The 22,314-nt window shown below is 44.3% G+C and overlaps 1 protein-coding gene across 4 annotated transcripts in view; it reads left to right on the forward strand.

Moving 5' to 3' along the window:
• Positions 1-22,314, forward strand: part of Dpp6 (dipeptidylpeptidase 6) — a 910,144-nt gene that overhangs the window by 767,989 nt on the left and 119,841 nt on the right. For all 4 annotated transcript variants that reach the window (NM_010075.2, NM_001198886.1, NM_207282.3 and 1 more), the window contains exon 8: positions 13,457-13,577. In NM_010075.2, coding sequence (NP_034205.1) covers positions 13,457-13,577 — 121 coding nt within the window. The remainder of the gene's footprint in view (positions 1-13,456; positions 13,578-22,314) is intronic.

Raw genomic sequence — 22,314 nt, forward strand, 5'->3', positions numbered from 1 at the left:
CTCAGTCTGCTGTTTGTCCATACTTTCAGTTGATAAGTGTAGTCATCCTAGACCCTAGTCCTTGAAGGTTTTCATTGAGTATCTAGTGCTCTGCAACACCCTGACTGTCAGCTCCACTGCCCTGGATATTGCCAGGCAATAGGGAAAGTGCAGCAACTGTGAAGATGGAAGGGACACTAGAAGTGCAAACGTCATGACTTCTAGATGGTTTCTGCTATGTCCAGGTTAGAGCCACCTTTCTAGAATAATATTCTGTGGCTCTGTCAGCACCCTAAGAATGTGAAAATGTATCTGGATGTCTTTCCCATCACATAAACATGCCACAAGCTCAGTATGACAGCATGCCCATTCATCCATTTCCCATGCCTGGGACCAGGTTCATCATTGGTACTTGATAAAAGTTTATCATGTGTCTCTTCTATGGAGGAGATAGATGTGTGTGTGTGTGTGTGTGTGTGTGTGTGTGTGTGTGTGTGTGTGTTTGTGTGTGTTGTGGCTGACAAAAGGAAGGAGAAATATTGTGGAAGGAGGAGGCTGTACCCAGTACCTTCAGATACCTCATACCCAACCAAGTGATGGCTGTTTTTGTCAATCTGACAGAATGTAGAGCCACCTTGGAAGAAAACTCAGAAAATGCCCATGAGGGATTTTCTTGGTTGGGTAAACTGCGATGGAAGGACCTAGCCTGGATGTGGGTGAAGTTCCCCCACCCCAGACTGAATATATATGACATGTATGACATATGTCATATATATAATGAAAAAAAAGCCTTCACTTAACATTGACAAGCCCTGACACATAGTTACTATTAATATTTTTGTTCTCTTTCTCCTGTTTCCAGGACTGCGTGTACTTTCTGAAGTTATAATTAATTTCATAACCCAACCATTTGCCCACTATGACAAGATCAGCTTTTTAGACAATTAAATGCTTGTTGTAAACAGAATTTTAATAGTTATGTAATGTTTCAGGGAATAGATTTATGAAAATTTAACCAGCTGTTTTCCTGTTGACAGCCAGACTATTTATAGTATCCCATATTATCAGTCACAGAATACCCCTGTACCCAAATGCTCCTGAAGTGGAATTATCTAGTCAAAAAATATCAACAATTTTTTTTTAAGTCTCTTAATTTGTACTTGCAAAATGTGCTCTGAACATCTCATCATCCATTTTGATTGCAACCCTGCCAGATGAGGTGAGCATGCATTCACTTTAGAGAGATTATGCTAATTTTTTGATTCTAAAAAGCCTTTGCCAGTATAATTCAATTCGGTCTCTGCTTAAATCAGCTATGTGTGGTTACAGTCCACAATTAATTAAATATGCGCATTTTAATAGTAAATTTGATATTTTCTATGAATTAATCCTGTCAATATCTTACTTGTGAGTTGTCTGTTTTAGTCTCCTGTCCATTCTTCTTTTCATGTCTAATCAATGGATGGTTCTGTCAACCTGACAGAACGTAGAGCCACCTCAGAAGGGAGCTCTTCCCAGAAATGCCCATGAGGGATTTTCTTGATTGGGTAAACTAACTTGGGAGGACCTTGCCTGGATGTGGGGAGCCACCTCAGGCTGAATGGAAAGAAGGGAGAAGCTGATCACAGGCATGCAAGCGTTTATTCATTGGCTCTTGACTTGAATGTGACTGGGTGCCTCCTCACAGTGATGGACTGCAACCTGGAACTGTATATTTTAAAGTAAACCTTTTCTCCTCTAAGTTGCTTATGTCAGGCATTTTGTCATGGCAACCAGAAACAACACTAAGTCAGCCTCCCAGCCTGTAGCTCCAAACCCTTCTTAGCCACTATATCCAAGATAGGGGACATCTGGGATTCATAGTGATCCCAGACTTCTCCCTGGGGATGGTGGTGATGAGCAGAGCCCATCAAGAGAGGCAGAGCCACAGGACACAGGAAGTACAAAGAGGTCTGATGGTCTGCAGACTGGGGGAGTCCCTGAAGATGGATCAGAGTAATGGTGCTCATCTCCTCACACAGAGGAGGGGAACAGAGCGCGTGTCCCACACTGGGGAGCCTGGAGGGAATTCAATGGAGGAGGAGGCAAGTCAGCTACAACTCACTTAACATCTCCAGTGTCACCAAATCACACCCTTGGTGTCAGCACTCAGTTTCCCTTGATTAATGTCACCGTTCCACCACACACACATACACACTGTCACCACACACACAGTGTCACACACATATTGTCACACACACACAGTCATTTAGACACACACACACTGCCACCCATACATCCACTGTCACATTCACATACTGTCTCACACACACACACACACACACACACACACTGTCATCACATACCCAGTACCACCAATATACCCCTTAATCCTAGTGTCACCATTCTCATTCATATCTCTAGTGACCATTTCACCCCCCTCACCCCCCTCACCCCCAATGTCACTATTTTGTGTCACATACCTGATGTCATCAGCATGCATGGCATGCCTGTACAATATAGTCTATTCAACCAGGGACACTTGAGTGACATATCCCTGGTAACATTTCCATTTTGTTAAAATTCAGTGACTATTCATATTTGGACAATGCACCAAATATTCCACAAACACACTACCATCTTAGGATGATCCAGAAATCCATTCACTTCTTTGGAGTCAGAGGATGCTCTTAGCAATTGATGAGGCTTGAATTTAGTTACAATACAGAAAAATGTGTGTGGTGCAACTACATCTTGGATGATATTCCAGCAGTCAATAAAGCCACTGTTTCTCCCTGTGTCTGTTCCAGGGTCGTGTGTCTGTGTCTGTGTGCAGGCCCTCTCCCTCTGAGACTGAGCACTGGGCTGTGCTAAGAGCAGGTGTTGTCTGTAATCGCTGCTTATTACAGATTTCCAGCTGAGAGGGGCAGCAGCGACTAGCATGGGGAGCACATGGTCACATTTGCACTGTATCAAGAAGGCTCACACCTGCAGTTGGCTGGTCTCAGGGCACCTGGACAGGACCTAAGAGTGAATACTGCTATCAATTAGCCAGGCCCTTCAAAAACAACTGACCCCTGAGCCACATTTGTCTTCTTCAAAGTAAGGATGACTCTGACCCTTCTGCAGGGTTAGGATAAGGGAGCAAGGGAACTCGAGCTGTTGACTCAACTCTAGCTCCTAGCAAATCCTAGCTCCTCGCCTTTGCATGAAGGCCCGGGCTTAGCTGGGCTGTCAGTGCCACAGTGGGAGGGCTGAGTCACTGTGATATGACATCACATGATTATTTACATGAAAATGCAAAATGCTCAGAGCCTCGTCTGGAGAACAGTAAATGCCAGATGAGTGTAAAACACACTTGACTCAAAATCTCTCAGCGCCCAGCAAATGTGTGCAGTAATGGCAGTTGTTATTTGGGGCTCACTGGTGTGTGCTTCTCTGATATAGCAAATAGCAGAGAGACTGCACACAGCTCTGTTGCAGAAGGACTTAGATGCACAAGGCAGGTCTCTACTAGCTCAGTGACCTCCACCTTCATGGAGAGAAGGCAAAATGGGGCCAAAGGTATGGCCATTTGGCTGGAGAATATAGACGATTCTCCTTCTCAGAGCAGGAAAATACCATGAAGCTCGATGGCAAGATATGACTCCAGACCTAGAGCTCTTGAGCACAAAGGCCTAAAAAGGATGAAGCTTTCCGGTCACTGCTGTTGTCTGCAACTTGCCTGAGTTGATCCAGGCTGCTCAAATGCCATGTGTGGAATGTGTCCAGCTTCTCTGGATGTAGTATCAGTAAGACTCTTTGTGCAAACTTTAACTATTTGCACCTCATGAAGGAAAAGTGCATGGTTACCCCAGGGCAGGCAGGTGCTTTCACCCATGAGCAGGGTGCCCAGAGACCTCAGGGGAGAGAGCCCTTCCGAAGCTCAGCTATGATGCTGCTGTGCAGCCTTTGCTGGCCCGTCAACTCCTTGTCTTTTCCTTTGTCTCACCACACGTACAGAGTGGACTCGGTCTACACTAGCCTGCTAGTGTTTCCCTTGTGAGGCCATCTTTGATTCCCCCTTTGGACTGTCTGTACACCAGGACCCAACAGGCAGAAGTAGCTCGGCCCTGTTGCCTGACTTGGCTTTGAGTGTTGCCCGTCCTTCTTGATGAGTCCTTGTGGTCAATGTGCAGGTTAAGCTACCATCTAATGGCAGTGACGTGACAGGATATGCGGAGACTGTTGGTCTGGCCCCTGACTGAACACACTCAATAACTTTACCCACTAGACATTCCTTTTTCTATTTCTGCCTGAGTAGACTTATCTTCGTCTCTGCAGCTGCCCTCTGTAAAAGGCTTATGGATCACCTCATGGCAGCAAGAGACTCCCTCAGTGACCAAAATAATAAAATCTCAAGTTTTCCTGTGGAAAACGCAGCCACGCCACCTCCATAAATCAGAGTGTCAATAGCTGAAGCCAGCCTGCAATGAGCCGTAACCACACAGATCTGTGCATCAAAGACAAGTGGGGTTGCCTGAAACAGTTGAGAATCTGCCCTGGGATGCAGATCTATTTCATCCATAGTCCCTGGGATGGAGAGAGCCAGGGGGCAGGAAGGGGAATGAGTGGGGCTAAGAGCACATAGTCATCAGAAGTTTCAGCTCTGAAAGACAGAAGCCTGTCTAGAACTGGAACCAACCAAGAAGGGCATGCCTCCATATATGTGGTGTGCATAGTGTTCAGCATCCAGCATAGATGAATCCAGGAACTCGTGGTAACCTAGGGTAGGTCTCTTTTTTGTCCCCCTTTGGCCATCCCACAATGGATCTCTTCTTCACCCTCTCTATCCATCCTGCTGTCCCTCTCTTGCAATTAATTCTCTCTTGCTAGATTCCTGGGTGCTCATGTTACATCACTACTAACCATCCTCCCCATGTAGTCAGAAAAGACAGATACATCAGTTACCCAGAGCTGTATCATTCCAGCTCCTGGACTCAAGGGCAAGAAGCAGGCAACCTGGGCTCTCTCTGAGGCTGAGAGACTGAACCACATAAGCTGGGCCCATGATACTGACTTAACAAGTCACCTTTAAATGTGTTCAGAACCTCCATGGCTTTGTCCTTGATCCTTACCAGCATGGCAGATGTGATTGGCCATGTTTTATGGACAGGATAATTAGATGGCAGAGCAAGTACGTGGGGGTTTACCACATCCTGCAGCTGCCTAGACTCTCTGAGAATTTGAGTCATTGTAAAAATTATCTAGCTTCTCAACTTTAGTACATGGCCTAAGAAGTGTTCTTAGGGCTGATGCTATTAATATGGAATTCATTAAGATTTGACAAGTCTTCAAAACTATCATGACTAAGAATTAATGTTTATAATGCCCATATATGGAGCAGTCTGCTCATGACATTGAGGTCTGTGCCTTGGGGATGATTTCCAACCATTTGGAGCAGCTTCCATGAGAAGCATGTGTGAACATGTGTGTGTAAATCTGTATGTCATTGCCCTCTTGGTTCTCAGGCCTGCTGCTCTCCTGAGTCCCCAGGAAAGCATGAATGCAAACCTAGCAATCATCTCCCTCCATGCTCAGGTAGCTGAGCTCACAAGTACTGGCAGATGTAGCTGAAAAGTAGCAGTGATATTTTACATCCAAAAATCTTTTCTTTTCTTACTGATTTTCTCTATGGTAGTTACTTTTATATTTATGGTGTGTGTGTGTGTGTGTGTGTGTGTGTGTGTGTGTGTGTTTGTTCAGATTGTTGGAGGCTTGGCATGGCAGCAAGTATCTTTGCCCACTGAGCTATTTATTTGGTCCTATGCATGATAATTTTAATAGATATAGACATGGACATAGATATATCATCTCTTTTGGGTGTTTTGGGACACACTGCAAGTCACTGCCAGTAGTAGCTGCTCTATTGCACAACAGAACAGCAGCTCAACCCTTCTACCTCAAAGTGAGTTCGTATATAGCCAAACATGCTCATCCCTCCAAGAGTGATCTTTTGCATTTAATTAATGCAAAACAAATGTTCCCATGGAATCTGCTGGCTGCTTCCTCGTGGTCTCTGGTGTCTGCACACCATGAGGAAGAGTGCATTCGTAGTGGTAGTCAGCATTGTTTTTATTCTGACTTTGATAAGTTGGGAATCAAAGTAGACACCGTGTAGTACAATTTCTTTCCATCATCACAAGCACACCAGTGTGTTTAGCTTTCTGTGCAAGTCTTTGATCTGCTTATTCATGTTCTTTAACCACACATTTATGCAAAATAAGCATGACTTGTGATTTCCATTTGTAGATATTTATTCCAGGAAAATAAGTCACTGACAATATTTTTCATATAAAAATGCACACAACATTTCTATTGCAATTTAAAACAACAGGATATACATCAAATAACCATGGGGCAAATAATACACTATGTTGGGGCTTAAGAGATAGCTCACCTGTTAAGAGGATGAACTACAGTGAGCCCAAGTCTATCTCTGTTCTGGGTGGTTTGATGTCAACTTGGCACAAGCTGAGGTCACTCTGGTAAAAAAAAAAAGAGCCTCACTTGAGAAAATGCCCCCATTAGATTGGTCTATGGGTAAATCTATGATGTATTTTCTTGATTGATGCTTAGTGTGGGTGGTGCTATCTCTAGGCAGGTGACCCTGGGTTCTATAATTAAGCAGGCTGAGCAAGCCATGAAGAGCAAGTCAGTAAGTATCCTTTCTCCATGGCCTCTGCATTAGTTCCTGCCTTAAGGTTCCCACCTTGAGTTCCTACTATATCATAATTGGATAATGGACTGTAGCAAGAGGAAGTGTAAACAAAATAACCCTTTCTTTTCCAACTTGCTTTGGTCATAATGTTTCATCACAGCAATACAAACCCGCACTCTGGCTAGTTCCCAGCACCCATATCATACATCTCACAACCACCTGTAACTCCATCTCCAGGAGATATGTGCCCATATTCCTCCTGCAAGACAAGAGGACCCTTGTAAGTGAGTGTGGATGTGACCCTGCCTTTGGTCTGGGTTCTAGTTACAAAGTAACAGAATGGAAACCTGCCCAGGCTCATGCTGAGCGAGGAAAGGTCCTATGATCACAGTCAGTACATTCACAGCTGCCTCCAGTGTCTATGGCTGCTACCAGCACCCACCATTCCTGTCATCCAGATGCACCTTCCATATACCTTATGTACCATGCTGTCCACCAGGAGACTTGACATTCTCCTCTTGCCAACTTTCCCGACAACAGGAACAGAAAATTTGCTGGAGGCCAAGTTCTGCACCAGAGTTTTCAATTTCCAACACATCACTGGTGACTCTAAATTGCCCTTCCATGGCTGAAACCTCACCTAGAACTAGAAGTGGCCTTTGTAATTTGAACAGAAAACAAGGCCATCAAGCGACATCAGTTAACCAGCAGACCTGGTCATGGCTGCAGGAATCTTTGCTTGGCTTTTCTCTGACTCCTCCCACCGCCTTCACTGATTCTTTGTGTGTTGTGTCAATAGCATGAGTCAGCCATGGAGTGTTTCCTGCAGCATTACCAGACCCAAAAAAGATCTTGAAAAACACACAACCTGCTTATGATTATCACTAAGACAGAAATCAGGGTTCTTCTACAATTCTCCAATCTGCTTCACATTAATCTCATGCCACTTGTGTCCAAGGATGCAACTATGAATGCAGCCCAAGGGAAAATCATAAACTTAATTAAAACACAAGAAAGGGTGTTTTTATTTCTACTTTTGGTGGTTTTGTAACCTGATTACATAGTCCTCAATCATAAGTTTTTAGATGACAGTGTGTTGCAGTGTCAATGAGCTGGAAAAGTCTGTACAAATAATTCCATATGACATAGCACATCAGTTGAGGAAGGGTCAGTAAAGCCATGTTTGATTAAATAACTCAAGAAAAAGAGCTGAGTGTACCAGGAGAAGCAGCTGGAGCCTCCCTCACCACCTGGAGGCAGTCTCAAGCCTTGGAAAGTTGTATGCAATGGTGAATGAGGAAAGCTCAGGAAATGTGACCACTAAGGCTTTTAATTGCCATAGGGGGAGACTCTACTTTCATCTTTGGTGAAACATGTTAGGTTCACTATAACTATTTCCCCTATGTGGTCAATAGTTCTTGCTTCAATCAAAATGGCCATAGTATAACTAATCCATTTTCTATAGGTATTTTTCTGGTTGTAAATGCTCTTGAGGATTTTAGATTCAATATAATCATAGATGGAAGAAATAGCGCTTCTAAGCCCTCTTCCACACTGATATCAGATGAAACTGGGGCAAGTGGCATGCCCTAAAGATTGGCAGCCAGCAGTTGGAGACCACTATCCAGGTTCTCCTTCAAGTCCGATGTCCTTCCTCTGTCATCATGAGGTACACCCATTGCTGTACCACCATCTTTTTTTTTTAAATCAAACATTAAACTATTAAGTATGAGTCCCTTTTGGCCTTGATTTTCTAAGATTAAAAGCTAATTGTACACAATTATAGCAATCATCTCATCCCTGGTTCCTCATGTAATTAGCTGCTGTTTTAGCTGTGTATGTCTCTTTCAGCTGTACAGTAACCATCCTCAGAGCACACATAGCTGCACTTTCCCTATAGTGTTATATCACACACACACACACACACACACAGAGAGAGAGAGAGAGAGAGAGAGAGAGAGAGAGAGAGGAAGAAAGAGAGAGGGACTCCATTAGTTATAACCCAGATGATTCAGATTCTGATTAAATACTGGCAGAGCTTTCTCCAACGGGAAGAGGAATAATAGTGTCTCAGTTGGTGATCTCTTGCTGTGAAGAGACAACATAACTGCAACAACTATTATAAAAGAAAATATTTAACAGGGCTTGGCTTACAGTTTCAGAGGTTTAGTCCATTATTGTCATGGTGGAAAACATGGCAGCCTGCAGTCAGACATGGTGCTGGAGAGGTAGCTGAGAGTTCTACATCTGTATTGGCATACAGCAGGAAGAAAGAGAGCCACTGAGCCTGGCTTGAGTTTCTGAAACCACAAAGCCCACTGCAGTGACACACTTCCTCTAACAAGGCCACATCTGCTAATCCCTGTCAAGGAGGGCCACTCCCTAATGACTAATTATTTAAATTTATGAGCTTGGGGGAGCCATTCCTATCCAAACTACCACAAATAGCTACACACAGGAAAGACAGCTTGCTGGAGCCCATTCCCTTTCTGACTGTAACTGGGAGTCTCTGGTTGTTTCCCAGTTCCTGGTGCCTTCTCCAAGAAATTGAGAAAGATGCATGCACAAAAGTAAGGCAGCAAGTAGTCTTAGGAAGAGCAAGACACAAGCAAAAGCTTTAGAGACTTTGTCGAGGGAGGCAGTGGGAACCTAAGTGCAGAGTGCTTGAGGACCTCCACCATTATTACCTGAGGCTTTCTTTTATAGGGTCCTAGAGAAGGAAGAGCTTCTTGTTGGGAATATAGCTTGGGTGGTTCTCTCTTTTGATTAGCAGATAGGTTATGTAAGCTTTTCTCTACTCACAGGTTCTTTCCCATGATGCATCTGATTTCAGTCATATGCATGTCTACTCATCCATAGGCATGAGATGGCAAATACAGTATTCTCCCTAAAAATTCACTCAGAGAATACAGTTTGCCATACTGCACATGCAACTCAAACCCAGTCTAGGCTGTATCTGACTCTTAACTTGCAGTCTCATTGTGGTAGTTTGCATGAGAACAGCCATTGTAGATTCATAATTAGCCCTCTGTTGATGGAACTGTTTGAGAAGGATTAGAAATGTGGCCTTGTTGGAGGAGGTGTATTACTAGGTGTGGGCTTTAAAGTTTCAAAAGACTGTAGCCATTCACAATGTGTTTTCTGCTTCCTGATTATACATCAGGATGTAAGCTCTCAGGTGCTTCTCTAGCACCATGTCTACCTGTCTGCTGCCATGTTCCATCACCATGATGATGATGGACTCCTGTCCTTCTGGCCATGTTAGCTCCCTTTCTCCTGTAAGCTTCCTTGGCCATGCTGATTGATCATAGCACTAGAAACCTTAACTAAGACAGAAGTTGGTGCCAGGAGTGGGGTTTGTTACTTTTCTTTTGCTGCAAAAAAAGAAAAAAAATCATCATTTCCAAGGCACATTATAAATGAAAGAATTTAATTGCGCTTACAATTTTAGAGGGTTAGAGTCCATAATGGCAGAACAAAAGTATAGTGGCAGGAACAGCTCACACCCTGACCTGCAAGCAGAAGGCAGGAAGAGAACACTGGTGAGACTCCGGTCTTCTGAAATTTCAAAGCCCTACCCTAGTAACACACCTACCCCAACAAAGCCATACCTTCCGACCCATCCCAAGTAGTTTCACCTATGGGAGAGTGGCGGACTAGGTATTCAAACATATAAGCCAAACTACCACACTCATATATATTTCAGAATGTGTTTGGGGGAAAAAAGCAAACTAGATGGAGATTCAGTAATAGCAAGCCCAACTCAGAGAGAAGAGAAAATCCTACCTCTCCTTGTGCAATAAGACACAGTAGGGCCAAGAAGAAGGTAAATGACATACTAGGGCAGTTTCCCCAAGGAGAAGCGAGTGGGTATACCTGGGAAGCAAGAGATAAGCCTATTCAGAAGGAACTTGAGGTGGGAAATAACATAGCAGAAATAAGCAGTGGCTTGGACTTTTATCCCATGGTCTCAGGAGGAGGAAAGGGGGAAACCATTTTACGAAGAGCTGTTTGCTCAGCTGCTATACCTCAATGCCTGGGATCATTTTAATATGATTTTCAGGAGAAAGAATTGGGTACTCATCCATTCTCCTAACCTTATCACCAGAGCTCTTGCTAACGTGAATGAAGAGGAATGGTGACAGGCTGTCTAAAGACATTATGAGATAATTTAGGCTGTGGTGCCCCACTTCAAATAGCAACCTGTCGGGTGGGAGGAACTGCAATATGAGTCCACAGAGGGTCTACTCTCCTACCCACTAGAAAAAGCTTAGTGTCCCTCTCTGCCCTGGTCTCTGAATAGAAGCTCTTGGAACAGCACCTGGAAGCATAAGATCTGAGACCTCTGCCTGCTGTGTGCCTAATGGGTAAAGAATAAAAAGCCAGCCATGTATGCCAGCATTGATGGGCCAGGAGCTACACCCCAGAAGTTCACCACAGACTCACAGGCAGGCCTTCCCTACCTGATCACATCACCAGAACACAGCAAATGTGAAGAACGGTCTAGCGCAGCACCCCTCCCTGCAGCTTGCTCCTGAAAAGCCAAGGCAGAAAGGACCTCAATTCCCATTACGACACATTTTATTTATGCAAAATACTAATTGGCTGCAGTTTGACTTGATTCAAAAAGCCATCGCCAGGTGGGTGCATAAAAGAAACTCAAATGTAAGGGTTCATCTTAGGCAAATCTGTAAGAACAGGTGCTTAAATTAAATTAGGATTCGTCCTTGCTTCTGGAAGTTTTCCAGCTCATTTCAGGTTCAAGTGAACACATTAGGAAGCCGGAAGCCTATGTTGAAAACAGCTAGCTGAAGTGGCTTCCAAGGACACTATGCTAAATTTCAATATGAAACATTCAATATGAAGGCCTGTCATTCAGCCACTCAGGAAACGGAGGCAGGGGGATTCCAAGTTCAAATCCAACCTGGGGAATTTAGTGAAACCCTTGAAGTAAAAGTAAAAGGAAGATGGGGGCAGAACTCAGGCAGGAGCCTATGTTTAACCCCCAGTACTATAAACATGGGAAACACTGAACAGTCAGTGGTCTGGCTTTTCTATAGTAAGTAAATGGCCTTCTCTCAATAGTTTTGTTGGAATTTGTTTAAACAACCACAAAATCTGGCTTTACTCCCTGATCCATTTCTCTGACTGGTGTGGTCTACATACTGTGAAGTATCACAGACAAAGGTCCTAGAAACATGGGCAGAATTGACCAGGGCTCTGCACATAGGTTCCCTCAGTGTGACAGCTCAGGAGATGAGCTAGTCCCTGGGCCACTGGATTTTAAGTTTGACTGTACATGGAAGTCACCAGGATGTACTTCAAAATGCTAGTGCATGAGTCCCACTCCAGAGAATCTAGCTGGACTTATGGTCTGAAAAATATGAAAATTTAAAGCTCCCAGTGACACCTGTTATGTATTGAATTCAGAGACCCAACTCTGTCCTGTCCCCTAGAAAACTAGTTGTGTACCCAAGGTCAAACTCTCTTTTGTGTCACAATATGACTGATTCTACTAGTGTGTTGCCATCCACCTGAAACCCAAGAAAATGGCCAGAGAACCCTGCCCATGGCACCAGGCCAGACCTCAGCTTGCTCATAGCAGGCTCCTGCTTGTCAACTCCTGCCCCTCTCCTTGGACCCACCCTCAGCAGGCCTGCATCTTACTGGGCTGCCCCTACCCAGGTATTAGTAAGCATCTCTCTGTAGCTGCCAGTGTCCTCCCTGCAGATCCCCAGAAACTGGTTTCCTGTCTTTTCTTCATTAATCCTCTTTCATACGAATTTTGTCCCCATTCTCCACCTACCTAGCCCACTCCACATCTGGTCTATCTCTGTGCTTTCATCTGTCCCTCCGGCTTCTCAATCACTACTGATCCCTTGTGTTCAGGTCTCAGCTGAAAACCTCATTTTAGGCATTTTGGACCATGCTGTAACATAAATGACCCATGAGGACATTGTGCTGAGTGACGTCAACCAACTGTAGAAGGACAGACACTGCCTGGTATATGAGCAGCCATGAATGAATACTTTATAGACAGTTGAAGCACAATGCTGGGGACTAGAGGTGGTGGAGAAGTACGAGTGGATGTGCTTCAAGGGGCAGGTTGTCATCTGGGATGGTGGGAACATTCTGTGGGTGGGTGGTATGATGGTATGATCACCCAGCTTGGTGATGCTGTGAACTGTGAATTGTTAAGTAGCCAATATAACTGTTTCTCACCCCTTTGTGAGGAAATCTGGACTACATTGGCCTTGACTTCCCACATGTCCCATGTGTTCACCCTGGGATATTCCTTGTCAAGATCTGAACACCTAAAAACAAAGTGAGTACTATGGTCATGCAATGGTGCCCTCCTACTATCATCCAGCCTCATGACAGGCTTGGACAGGCACAAGACCCTCTACCCACCTACCCCAGGTCCTGTGAAAGCTAAGAGATATAAAGGGAGGCCTTCCGCCCCTTGGCCTACAATTAAACCTCCAGGAAAACTCACAATCCCAAGTACCATTGTTCCAATACTCAGAAGTATCAAACCAGAAATTATTCAATCATAACAAGCCAGATGTTACAGTGACAAACAAAGGTGACACTGGGTGAACTCTTCAGAGTTTGATTGTCTTATCAATCCCTAAGTATGGATTATGTTGCAGGGGAATCAACCACTAATCATGCCATGACCACCTTTATTCAATCAAATACACACAGCAGGAGGGTAGAAGCCTGGCAGTTCACATTTAAGAGCACCTAAGCCCACTCCTTACTTAATTCTGCTATCATTTCTTCTTTCCAAATTAGATATTTATCTTTGAGAACAACATCTACTACTGTGCACACGTTGGAAAGCAGGCAATTCGAGTGGTCTCTACAGGGAAGGAGGGCGTGATCTACAATGGCCTCAGTGACTGGCTGTATGAAGGTAAGACCTGCAGGGTGAAGAAGCAGAGTGTGTGCCTGCTGGGTAGCTGCTGCAGTGGCTGGAGTCAGTTTTTAAATTTTTCTTCTTTTCTCTTTGGCTCTAACTAGAAAAAATAAACTTGGATTTCTTGAGAGTGATAGAGATCCAGGTGAGCACTAATGGATGGCAAGTGTGGGAAATCACAGGTGGCTAGGCATGGGACACTCACATGTGGCTAGGCATGGGACACTCACATGTGGCTAGGCATGGGACACTCACATGTGGCTAGGCATGGGACACTCACAGGTGGCTAGGCATGGGACACTCACAGGTGGAAGATGTGTACATTCATGTGTGGCCACGAATAGGAGACTCACAGGTGAGGAAGGACTCACAGGTAGCATTGTAAGGGGCTTCATTGAACCCATTAATGCCTCTATGAAAGGAGGTGCTTCCAGGGAAAATTGTCAGTGTATCCCCAGTACAAATGTGTGTGTGTCCCTCCACCCACTCTAAGAGTTAGGAAACCTGTCTGTATCTGGTAGAGGACAGATGTTTTAGTTGCCTTGTTGGTGAGACAATAATTGATGTTGGTTCACAACTTGAGGGTCCAGTCCACCATAATAGGGTAAGGTTGGTGACAAGAACGGTCACACTGCATTCAGAGTCACAAGGCAGAAGGTGAAGGACACCACCTCTCAGCTTTCTTTCTCCTTTGTATGAAGTTCTGAACCTCATCCTAGAGAATAATGTCATCTGGGGTGGGTCTTATCCTCTTAATTAACCTGCTTAGATGATCCCTAATAAGTGTGGTTGAAACTTGTCTCTTTGGTGATTCTAAATCCTGTTGATAATCAATTTTTGCCATCAGAGCAAAATTAGAAAAGTAAATTAAATTCTTCTAAAGAGCCTAGTAGGCTCCTGGGACTTCTATAACCAAAGATCACAAAAGTGGATATTTAGACATTAAAATCTGTGTTCCAGGTTTTTGTTCAAGTCAGGCACCACAGGACAGTCTGTACCTGGCAACCCATGCCCAGCCCCCTGCTCACTGGCTCATTTTGATGCATCCTCAAAGGCCAAGAACAAGAAGGTCTCCTCTTGTTCTTTCTCATCCTTTTTTGAAGCAGAGTTTATTAAAGGGTGTTTTATAATTCTTTGAGAATTCCATACAGTGAGTTTCAATCACATTCACCCACCTCTTGTAAGTCTTCTAGCTCCATCTTCCCTTCCCTGCTTCCCCAATTCTATAGGGGTTTGTCCCCCCATCAAGGCCAATTTGAGCTCCTCAAATATTCTTGGGTGTGGCCTTCCACTGGAGTGTGATGGGCACACTTGGAGCTACACCTTAAAGAAGACTTCCTCTCCCTCTTCCCCCCTCCACACCAGGGTGTGATCTGGCTTAGGTTTACAAGATCTTGTGCACACCATCACAACGACTGTGCGTTCATAGATATAGCTTCCCTGGGGTGTCTAAGAGACACTGTTTCCTTATGGGCGTCCACTGCCTCTGGCTTTTTGGTTCTTACTATTCTTTCTTTCTTGATGATCCCTGAGCTGTGGGTTGGGAGATATACATATTTTCTTTAGAACTAAAATTCTGCAGTCTTGAATTCTCTACACCTCAGCTAGTTGTGAGTCTCTGTGTTTTCACCCACTGCAAACAGAAGCTTCTCTGGTGAGGGGATGAGAAGTGCCTTAATCTATGAATATAGCTGTAAGTCATTAAGAGTCAGTTTATTACATCTATTTAGCAGAGCACCTCCAACCTGTCTAGCCATGGGTTCCCATATAAGAAAAAATAAGCAATGTTTGTCTTACTGGGTCCAAATGATTGTTTCCAGTGTCATCCATTTTTTGCCTGTAGATTTCATAATTTCTCTGCTTTTAATAGCTAGGAAATATTCCGTTGTGTAAATATGCCAAATTTTTACTATCCAGTCATCAGCTGATGGATATCTACATAGTTTCCATTTTCTGGCTACTGTGAATAGGTCAGCAATGACCATGGATGAGCAAGTGTCTCTATAGTAGGACATAGAGTCTTTTGAGTCTGTTCCCAAGAGCAGTATAGCTGGATCATGTGGCAGATCTAGTTCCAACTTCTTTAGGAACCTCCACACTGATTTTCATAGTGTCTGTAACATTTTGCACTCCCACCACCAGTGAGTAAGTGTTCCCCTTACCCTAGAATATACCTACATTTGTCATGGTTAGGGTTTTCTGGCAATAATCACACTTGTAAGGGTTCCACCTGGGAACTTCTGTACCTTCTGATACCATCACCTGGGAGGTTCAGGCTACCATACATGAGTGGGAGGGCCTCTGGCAGCTCCCCACACGATGCCACAGAGGAGTCCAGGGAAGTCAATGGGGCATGTGGTCACTCAACTTCAGAGTCAGCTGCAGACTGAGTCTACTCACAACCCCTAGACTCAAATGACAGTTTAATCTGTCTCACCTCTCAGTCTGAGACCACATGCACATTGGGTGATTTGTCGCAAATTGGATTGGGGAAGATCAGGGATGCTCTGGCTTTATGGGGTGGTACCATTTCCTCCTAGAGTTATGCATTTCTCAGACCTGGCTTCTGCCTTATGGGAGACTATGGTATGGAGAAATGAGAAGACTTCCCAACACAGCTCCCTGAAATCTTGACCTTCAGAAGATTGCAAGCACGGCCAGATGTGTCATGTTCCCCAGTTACAATGTGGTACATGTCTGACATCCGAAAGTTCCCTGATACCTTTTCTGTCCACCGAAAGCACGCTCTGCTGGAGATGCCAGCATTCCTTGTGTCTGTCTGGTGAACAAGCTGGAACTTCCACATGCAGGCAAAGTCTCCAGCCATTCTCCTTGGGGCACCAGTGCTACACAGAGCTCAGATCACTCTTGAGAACCCAGTTTCCAGGTTGCATCTGAGACCCAGAAGAGTCAACTCTGAGACTTTGTTTGTTCCCTGGGCCCATCCTGAGGGAACAGATGGGGTAAAACAGATGCTGGGCTAACCATATCCAAACTTGCTCTGTACAGAAATGGCCCTTGGAACAGCTACCCAAGATCTCCCCAGCTCCATCCAGATTAATCTGGAATGACTGTGTTTGTGCACTGAGTACAGACCCATGTGTGCCCAATAATCTACAGGAGAGACCATCTCACATACCATATAGAATTGTCAAGAGAGAGGCCCCTGCAGTCCTGTGCTCACTGCCCAGGAGAAAACCAAAAATCCTTTGAGATACAATCAGAATGGAACACTGTTAGTACCTGCCTTGTGAGACGCTTCCCTAGGCATGTCCAGCCCATGGAGATAATCAGGGAAGCAGCCCTAAAGCATAAACTTACTTAGAACATCATGAGATATTTAAAAGTTTTCTTTGGCTACTTGACTGTGCAGATACTGAGTACAGGTTTTCTAGATGGTAAAGGGACACATGTGCCTACCCTTGCCTATATGTCATGCCTTCCAAATCTTGATCAAGCCTGTTATCTATCTTGCTCAGGTGGAAAACTGAGAGGTTAATGGAGAGGCTGTGGGGTCACGGAGACCCAGACAGGATGTCCAGCATAACCTTGTAAAGATCTTTCACTTCCAAGAACTCAGCATGCTCAAATAACATATGGGAGTAGGGAGGGCAGTGTGGCTGTGAGCAGAACAGATTTAGCACAACATGGCAACTGGAAGGTACTTAAGGGTCTTATAATTTAAAAAAAGAAACTGTTATACTATCAGTGGCTGTATTCATTGTTGTTGTTTTAATTAGTCACTTGTATTTTTATTACAAAGTAAATAACATGTTTTCTGTTCTAATGTCATGCTGTTATTGTAATAAAAAAATCTCTGGCCCGAAGCAACTTAGGGATGGGAAAGACTTATTTCTTATAGGTCAGAGCCCATTGTTGAGGAAAGTCAGGGCAAGAACTCAAGCAAAAACAAGAAGCAGAGTTCATGGAGGAATCCTGCTTGCTATCCTGCTCACTGCCTTGTAATACTTTTCTTACATGCCCCAAGGCCACCTGCCTGGGGAATGGTGCCTCCCACAATGTGCTGGGCCTTCCTACATAAGTTAACTATTAGGCAATCTCCCACAGATATGCCCACAGACCAGTCTGATCTAGGTAAGTTTTCAGCTGAGGTTTCCCTCTCAGATAACTCTCAGTTGTGTCAAGTTGGTAATTAAAGTTAACTAGGGCAATGTATTTTAAAATGATAAAAAGAGAGACTGAAGCATTCAGGCAGGATTTCCCAGGTGGGACATTCTGTTACAGTATAGAAACTATCTGCCCTGGACTTCATGGGAGGCAAGGGCAAGCTGAGCTCCTTGAGGGCCCCACAGAGAAAGGGTCTTGCTGCAAAAGCCTCACTCAGCTCACTCTGTAAATAACCTCCTTAATAACATGTTTGAAACATCTTTCTCAGTATCTCCAAAAAAAATTAAAAATTCATTGCTTTGCCATTTGAGTTTAGCTTTGCCTTGGCAAATCTGTTGAAAAGATCCTTTCTTTTCTTCAAGGCATTTACAAGAAATCATGTAGATATGTTAATAGAGCCCCAAGTATTTTAAATCGATCTCTTGGTGATGGGGCAGCTTAATCTGCTTAGCCTCGCTCCCTGAAATGTTCTACATGCTGATGCTCAGACTTCTGAAACTGGGAACCTGGGAGCCCTGAGGGATATTGTGTCCTTTTTTTAATAACAGGAGAACAAACTTAGAAGATTGCCTTTGCCTAATCGGTGACTTAACTGTTTTATTTCCAGGCTCTTCCTTCAGAGGGGGCTGGAGGTGGATGCAAGAGATTATACTCAGAACATGTTCCGAGGGCCCTGCTTGCCTGGAAGGGTTACTTCTTAGAAGCAGCTAAAGCAGAGTAAATAAGCGTACTGCAGTCTGCACACTTATTGGCAGCAAGACACCACATTGATTTTTATTTCCCAAAAAGAGCCTCAGACATATTGAACACTTCAGAATGTTGGAGACAGAGGGAGGGAAGAGGTAGGAAGTAGTGTGGGGGCTGCTGGGAATCTCCATCCCTTGAGCAAAACGACCTCCTGCCAGTAGCCTACCAGCTGAAGCCCACACTCAAGTCTGGCTATATGCTGGGTGACTTTCCAGGACTTGTAGGGACCAGAGACTAGTCTTGACAAACAAAGTATGCATCTTTTGTCCTCTGAGGAAATGCCATGTAGCTATGTGGGCTCATGCTTTAATAGAAAGAGAAAGACATCTTGATAGTATTGGCATTTTTAAGTTTTACTGAACTTGGTTATCCATAAACTAAATTTAAGTTGTTACTAAAATATTCTGACAACCATGGAGGAATGTTCCATTAAGAATCTGTGCAGGGCTTAGTAATTCAAAATTCCCAACATGAGTGCATTTGAGCAGAGAGTTGTAATTATCCAAATTTTTACAAAGGTTCCTTGTCACCATGGTTACAGAGCTGGTTGCTACCCTGTATTTATAAAGTGTGTCAGCTCATTTTCATCCTTATCAAGTACATGAGCTGTGGAGGACCAACACAGCATTGTTGCTGGTAGTTGTCTAATAAGAATTTAAGTCCCAAAATGTTACTAAGAAGAGATGAACCATCTATTCCTCTTCTGCTAATCGGCTATGTATAGAACCCAAACCTAGCACAGGTCTTCAAGGAAATGCCCTCATATAGCATTCATGTCTGCTGAACATCAGATGGCCGAGGGTCTCCTGAGAATGACCTCTCTCACCTTGTATATAGGACTAGGAATTCTAATCCCACTTCATCTAAAAGGACGGGAGAATCATAAACTTAGACAGTTGTTTACAGAACACAGCCTGGAGCTATAAGGAGGCTAAGGCAGCTGGCACCTGAGAAAGTGGCTTGGAGGACATTTACTTGTTTTTTGTTTTTCTTTTTTTAAAGTCTGGTTTGGTGTGGGTAACATTCTAGGGGTGACCTTACTAATATAGAGCAACAAAGTAACTTAGAACATAGGACCAGATCAAGAGACGGTGTTTTGAAGGGCAAAGTTGGCCAGGTGATTGTGGCAGAAGCCTGTTTACTATGGCCCTTGAGTGCCAGGTGCCAGTGCCCCAACGTGGCCTGAAGACTATCCCATTGGGTGGTTCCTGGCCAGTAGAGACCAGATGGAAGAAATGTTGGGACAGCGTATGCTCTGTTGTGTCCTCTAATGTTCTCTGGGAAGCAGTGTAGAGGAAGGGAGACAGAGTGCTCCTCTCTCCCACCTACAGTAGCTACAGAGAGGCTGAAGTTAGTGCTGAACTCTCTCCCCAGTTTGGACCTGCACAGCTAGACTGCTTCCTAGTCACTGACAGCTCCTGTCTTTAGGAGACCAAAATTCCTTGTGATCATTTGCAGAAATTCAATATTTTGAAAGCCATATTGCCTCCACCTGCAATGTCTAGAGGAGGTTGTGTACAGAAATTAACAGTGGAGATATCTAAAGTCAATCAGCACTCACCAAGCTTTCTGCCCTTTGAAGTGCTGCATAGCGGAGCAGAGAAGAAATGGACTCGCCATTTGAATAGGAAACCTAATACACCCAGGATTTAATGTAACAAGAAACAGTTTTCACTGCCCCACTCTAGTCCCAAGGTCCATACAGTATCACTGGCCTCAGCTTTGACAGCATGGAGACTGTATCTTGTGGAGGCACAAAGGAAAAGATGAGGGACATGCAGTAGAGACTCATTCTCCATCAACAAGGGATGGGGTGAGATGGTGGCTCGCTGGTGCTCTGCTTTCTCTGAGCCAGTGTCAGCCAGATTTGTGTCTAGGCTTTGCACCAATCAACCTAAGAGCAATGGACTAAGGCAAGGAATCAAAATCAGAATACAGTGTAAAATGTGGCAGCCATGTCCAGAGCCAGGACAACCAGGGTCCTCATCTCTGCTTACCTGTCCTGTGTGATGGATCCTCTCTGGCCCTGAGTCCTATCAGCTCCTCCCCTTCATCACCTCTCTTCTTGCCTTTCCATCCTGTCCACTTCCATAGCTCAGAGGCTGAAATATGGGGGTGTCCTGAGTGGCACAGCACATTTTCTTACACACCACTTTTTTGTTATTTTTTAACTGGATATTTTATTTATTTAATTTCAAATGTTATCCCTTTTCCCCACCTCTATGCAAATCGCTTATCCATCCCCCCACCGACTGCTTCTATGAGGGTGCCCCACACCTACCCACCCACTTCCATCTCACTTCCCTGGCATTCCAATACACTGGGGCATCTAACCTTCACAGGACCAAAGGCCTCTCCTCCCATTGATGTCCAACAAATCCATCCACTGCTACATATGTGGGTCCCTCCATGTGTACTCTTTCATTGGTGGTTTAATCCCTGGGAGCCCTAGGGGGTCTGGTTGGTTGATATTGTTGTTCTTCCTATGGGGTTTGCAAACCCATTCAGCTCCTTCAGTCCGTTCCCTAACTGCTCCATTGGGGACACTGTGCTCAGTCTAATGGTTGACTGTGAGCATCTGCCAATGTATTTGTCAGGCTTTGGCAGAACCTCTCAGGAGACAAGTCTATCAGACTCCTGTCAGCATGTGCTTCTTGGCATCCACAATAGTGTCTGAGTTTGGTGCCTGTATATGGGATGGATCCCCGGGTGGGGCAGTCTCTGGATGCCTTTTTTTTTTTTTTTCAGTTTCTGCTCTACACTTTGTCTCCATATTTCCTTCAGACAGGAGCAATTCTGGATTAAAAATTTGGAAATGAGTGGGTATCCCCATGCTTCAACTGAGGGACTTGCCTAATCTCTGGATATGGTCTCTACAGGTCTTCCTTCCACTTTGTTGCACATTTTAACTAATCCCATCCCTATTGGGTACTGTGAGATGCTTTCTTTCCTGGCATCTTGGACTTTCTGGTGGCTACCCCCAGCTCCTCAAACCCCATTGCTACACACCTCTGTTCAAATTTCTGACCCTCTATATCATCCCCATTTCTCCCATACCTGATCCTGCCCACCTTTTTCCCCTCCCCTCTCTTCTATTCCTCCTAAGTCCCTGCCACCCTCAACTTCCTGTGAGTATTTTGTTCCCCCTTCTAAGAAGGACTGAAGCATCTAAACTTTGGTCTTCCTTCTTCTTGAGTGTCATATGGTGTGTGAATTGTATCTTGGGTATTCTGAGCTTTTTGTCTGATATCCACTTATCAGTGAATACATACCATGTGTGTTCTTTTGTGACTAGGTTACCTCACTCAGGATGATATTTTCTAGTTCCATCCATTTGCTGCAAATTTCTTGAAGTCATTGTTCTTAATAGCTGAGTAATACTACATTGTGTAAATGTACCACATTTTCTGTATCCATTCCTCTGCTGAAGTACATCTGGGTTCTTCCTAGCTTCTGTATATTATAAATAAGGCAGCTATGAACATAGTGGATCATGTATCCTTCTTATATGTTGGATCATCTTTTGAGTATATGCCCAAGAGTGGTATAGCTGGGTCCTCAGGTAGTACTATGTCCAATTTTCTGAAGAATCGCCAAATTGATTTCCAGAGTGGTTGTACCAGCATGCAATTCCACCAGCAAGGGAGGAGTGTTCCTTTTTCTCCATATCCTTGCCAGCATCTACTGTCACCTCAGTCTTTGATATTAGCCATTCTGACTGGTGTGAGGTGGAATCTCAGGGTTGTTTTGATTTGCATTTCCATGATGACTAAGGATGCTGAACATTTCTTTAGGTGCTTCTCAGTCATTCAGTATCCCTCAGTTGAGAATTCTTTGTTTAGCTCGTTACCTTATCTTT

Source organism: Mus musculus, chromosome 5 (genome assembly GCF_000001635.26).
Source record: "Mus musculus strain C57BL/6J chromosome 5, GRCm38.p6 C57BL/6J".
In the NCBI taxonomy this organism is placed as follows: Eukaryota; Metazoa; Chordata; class Mammalia; order Rodentia; family Muridae; genus Mus; species Mus musculus.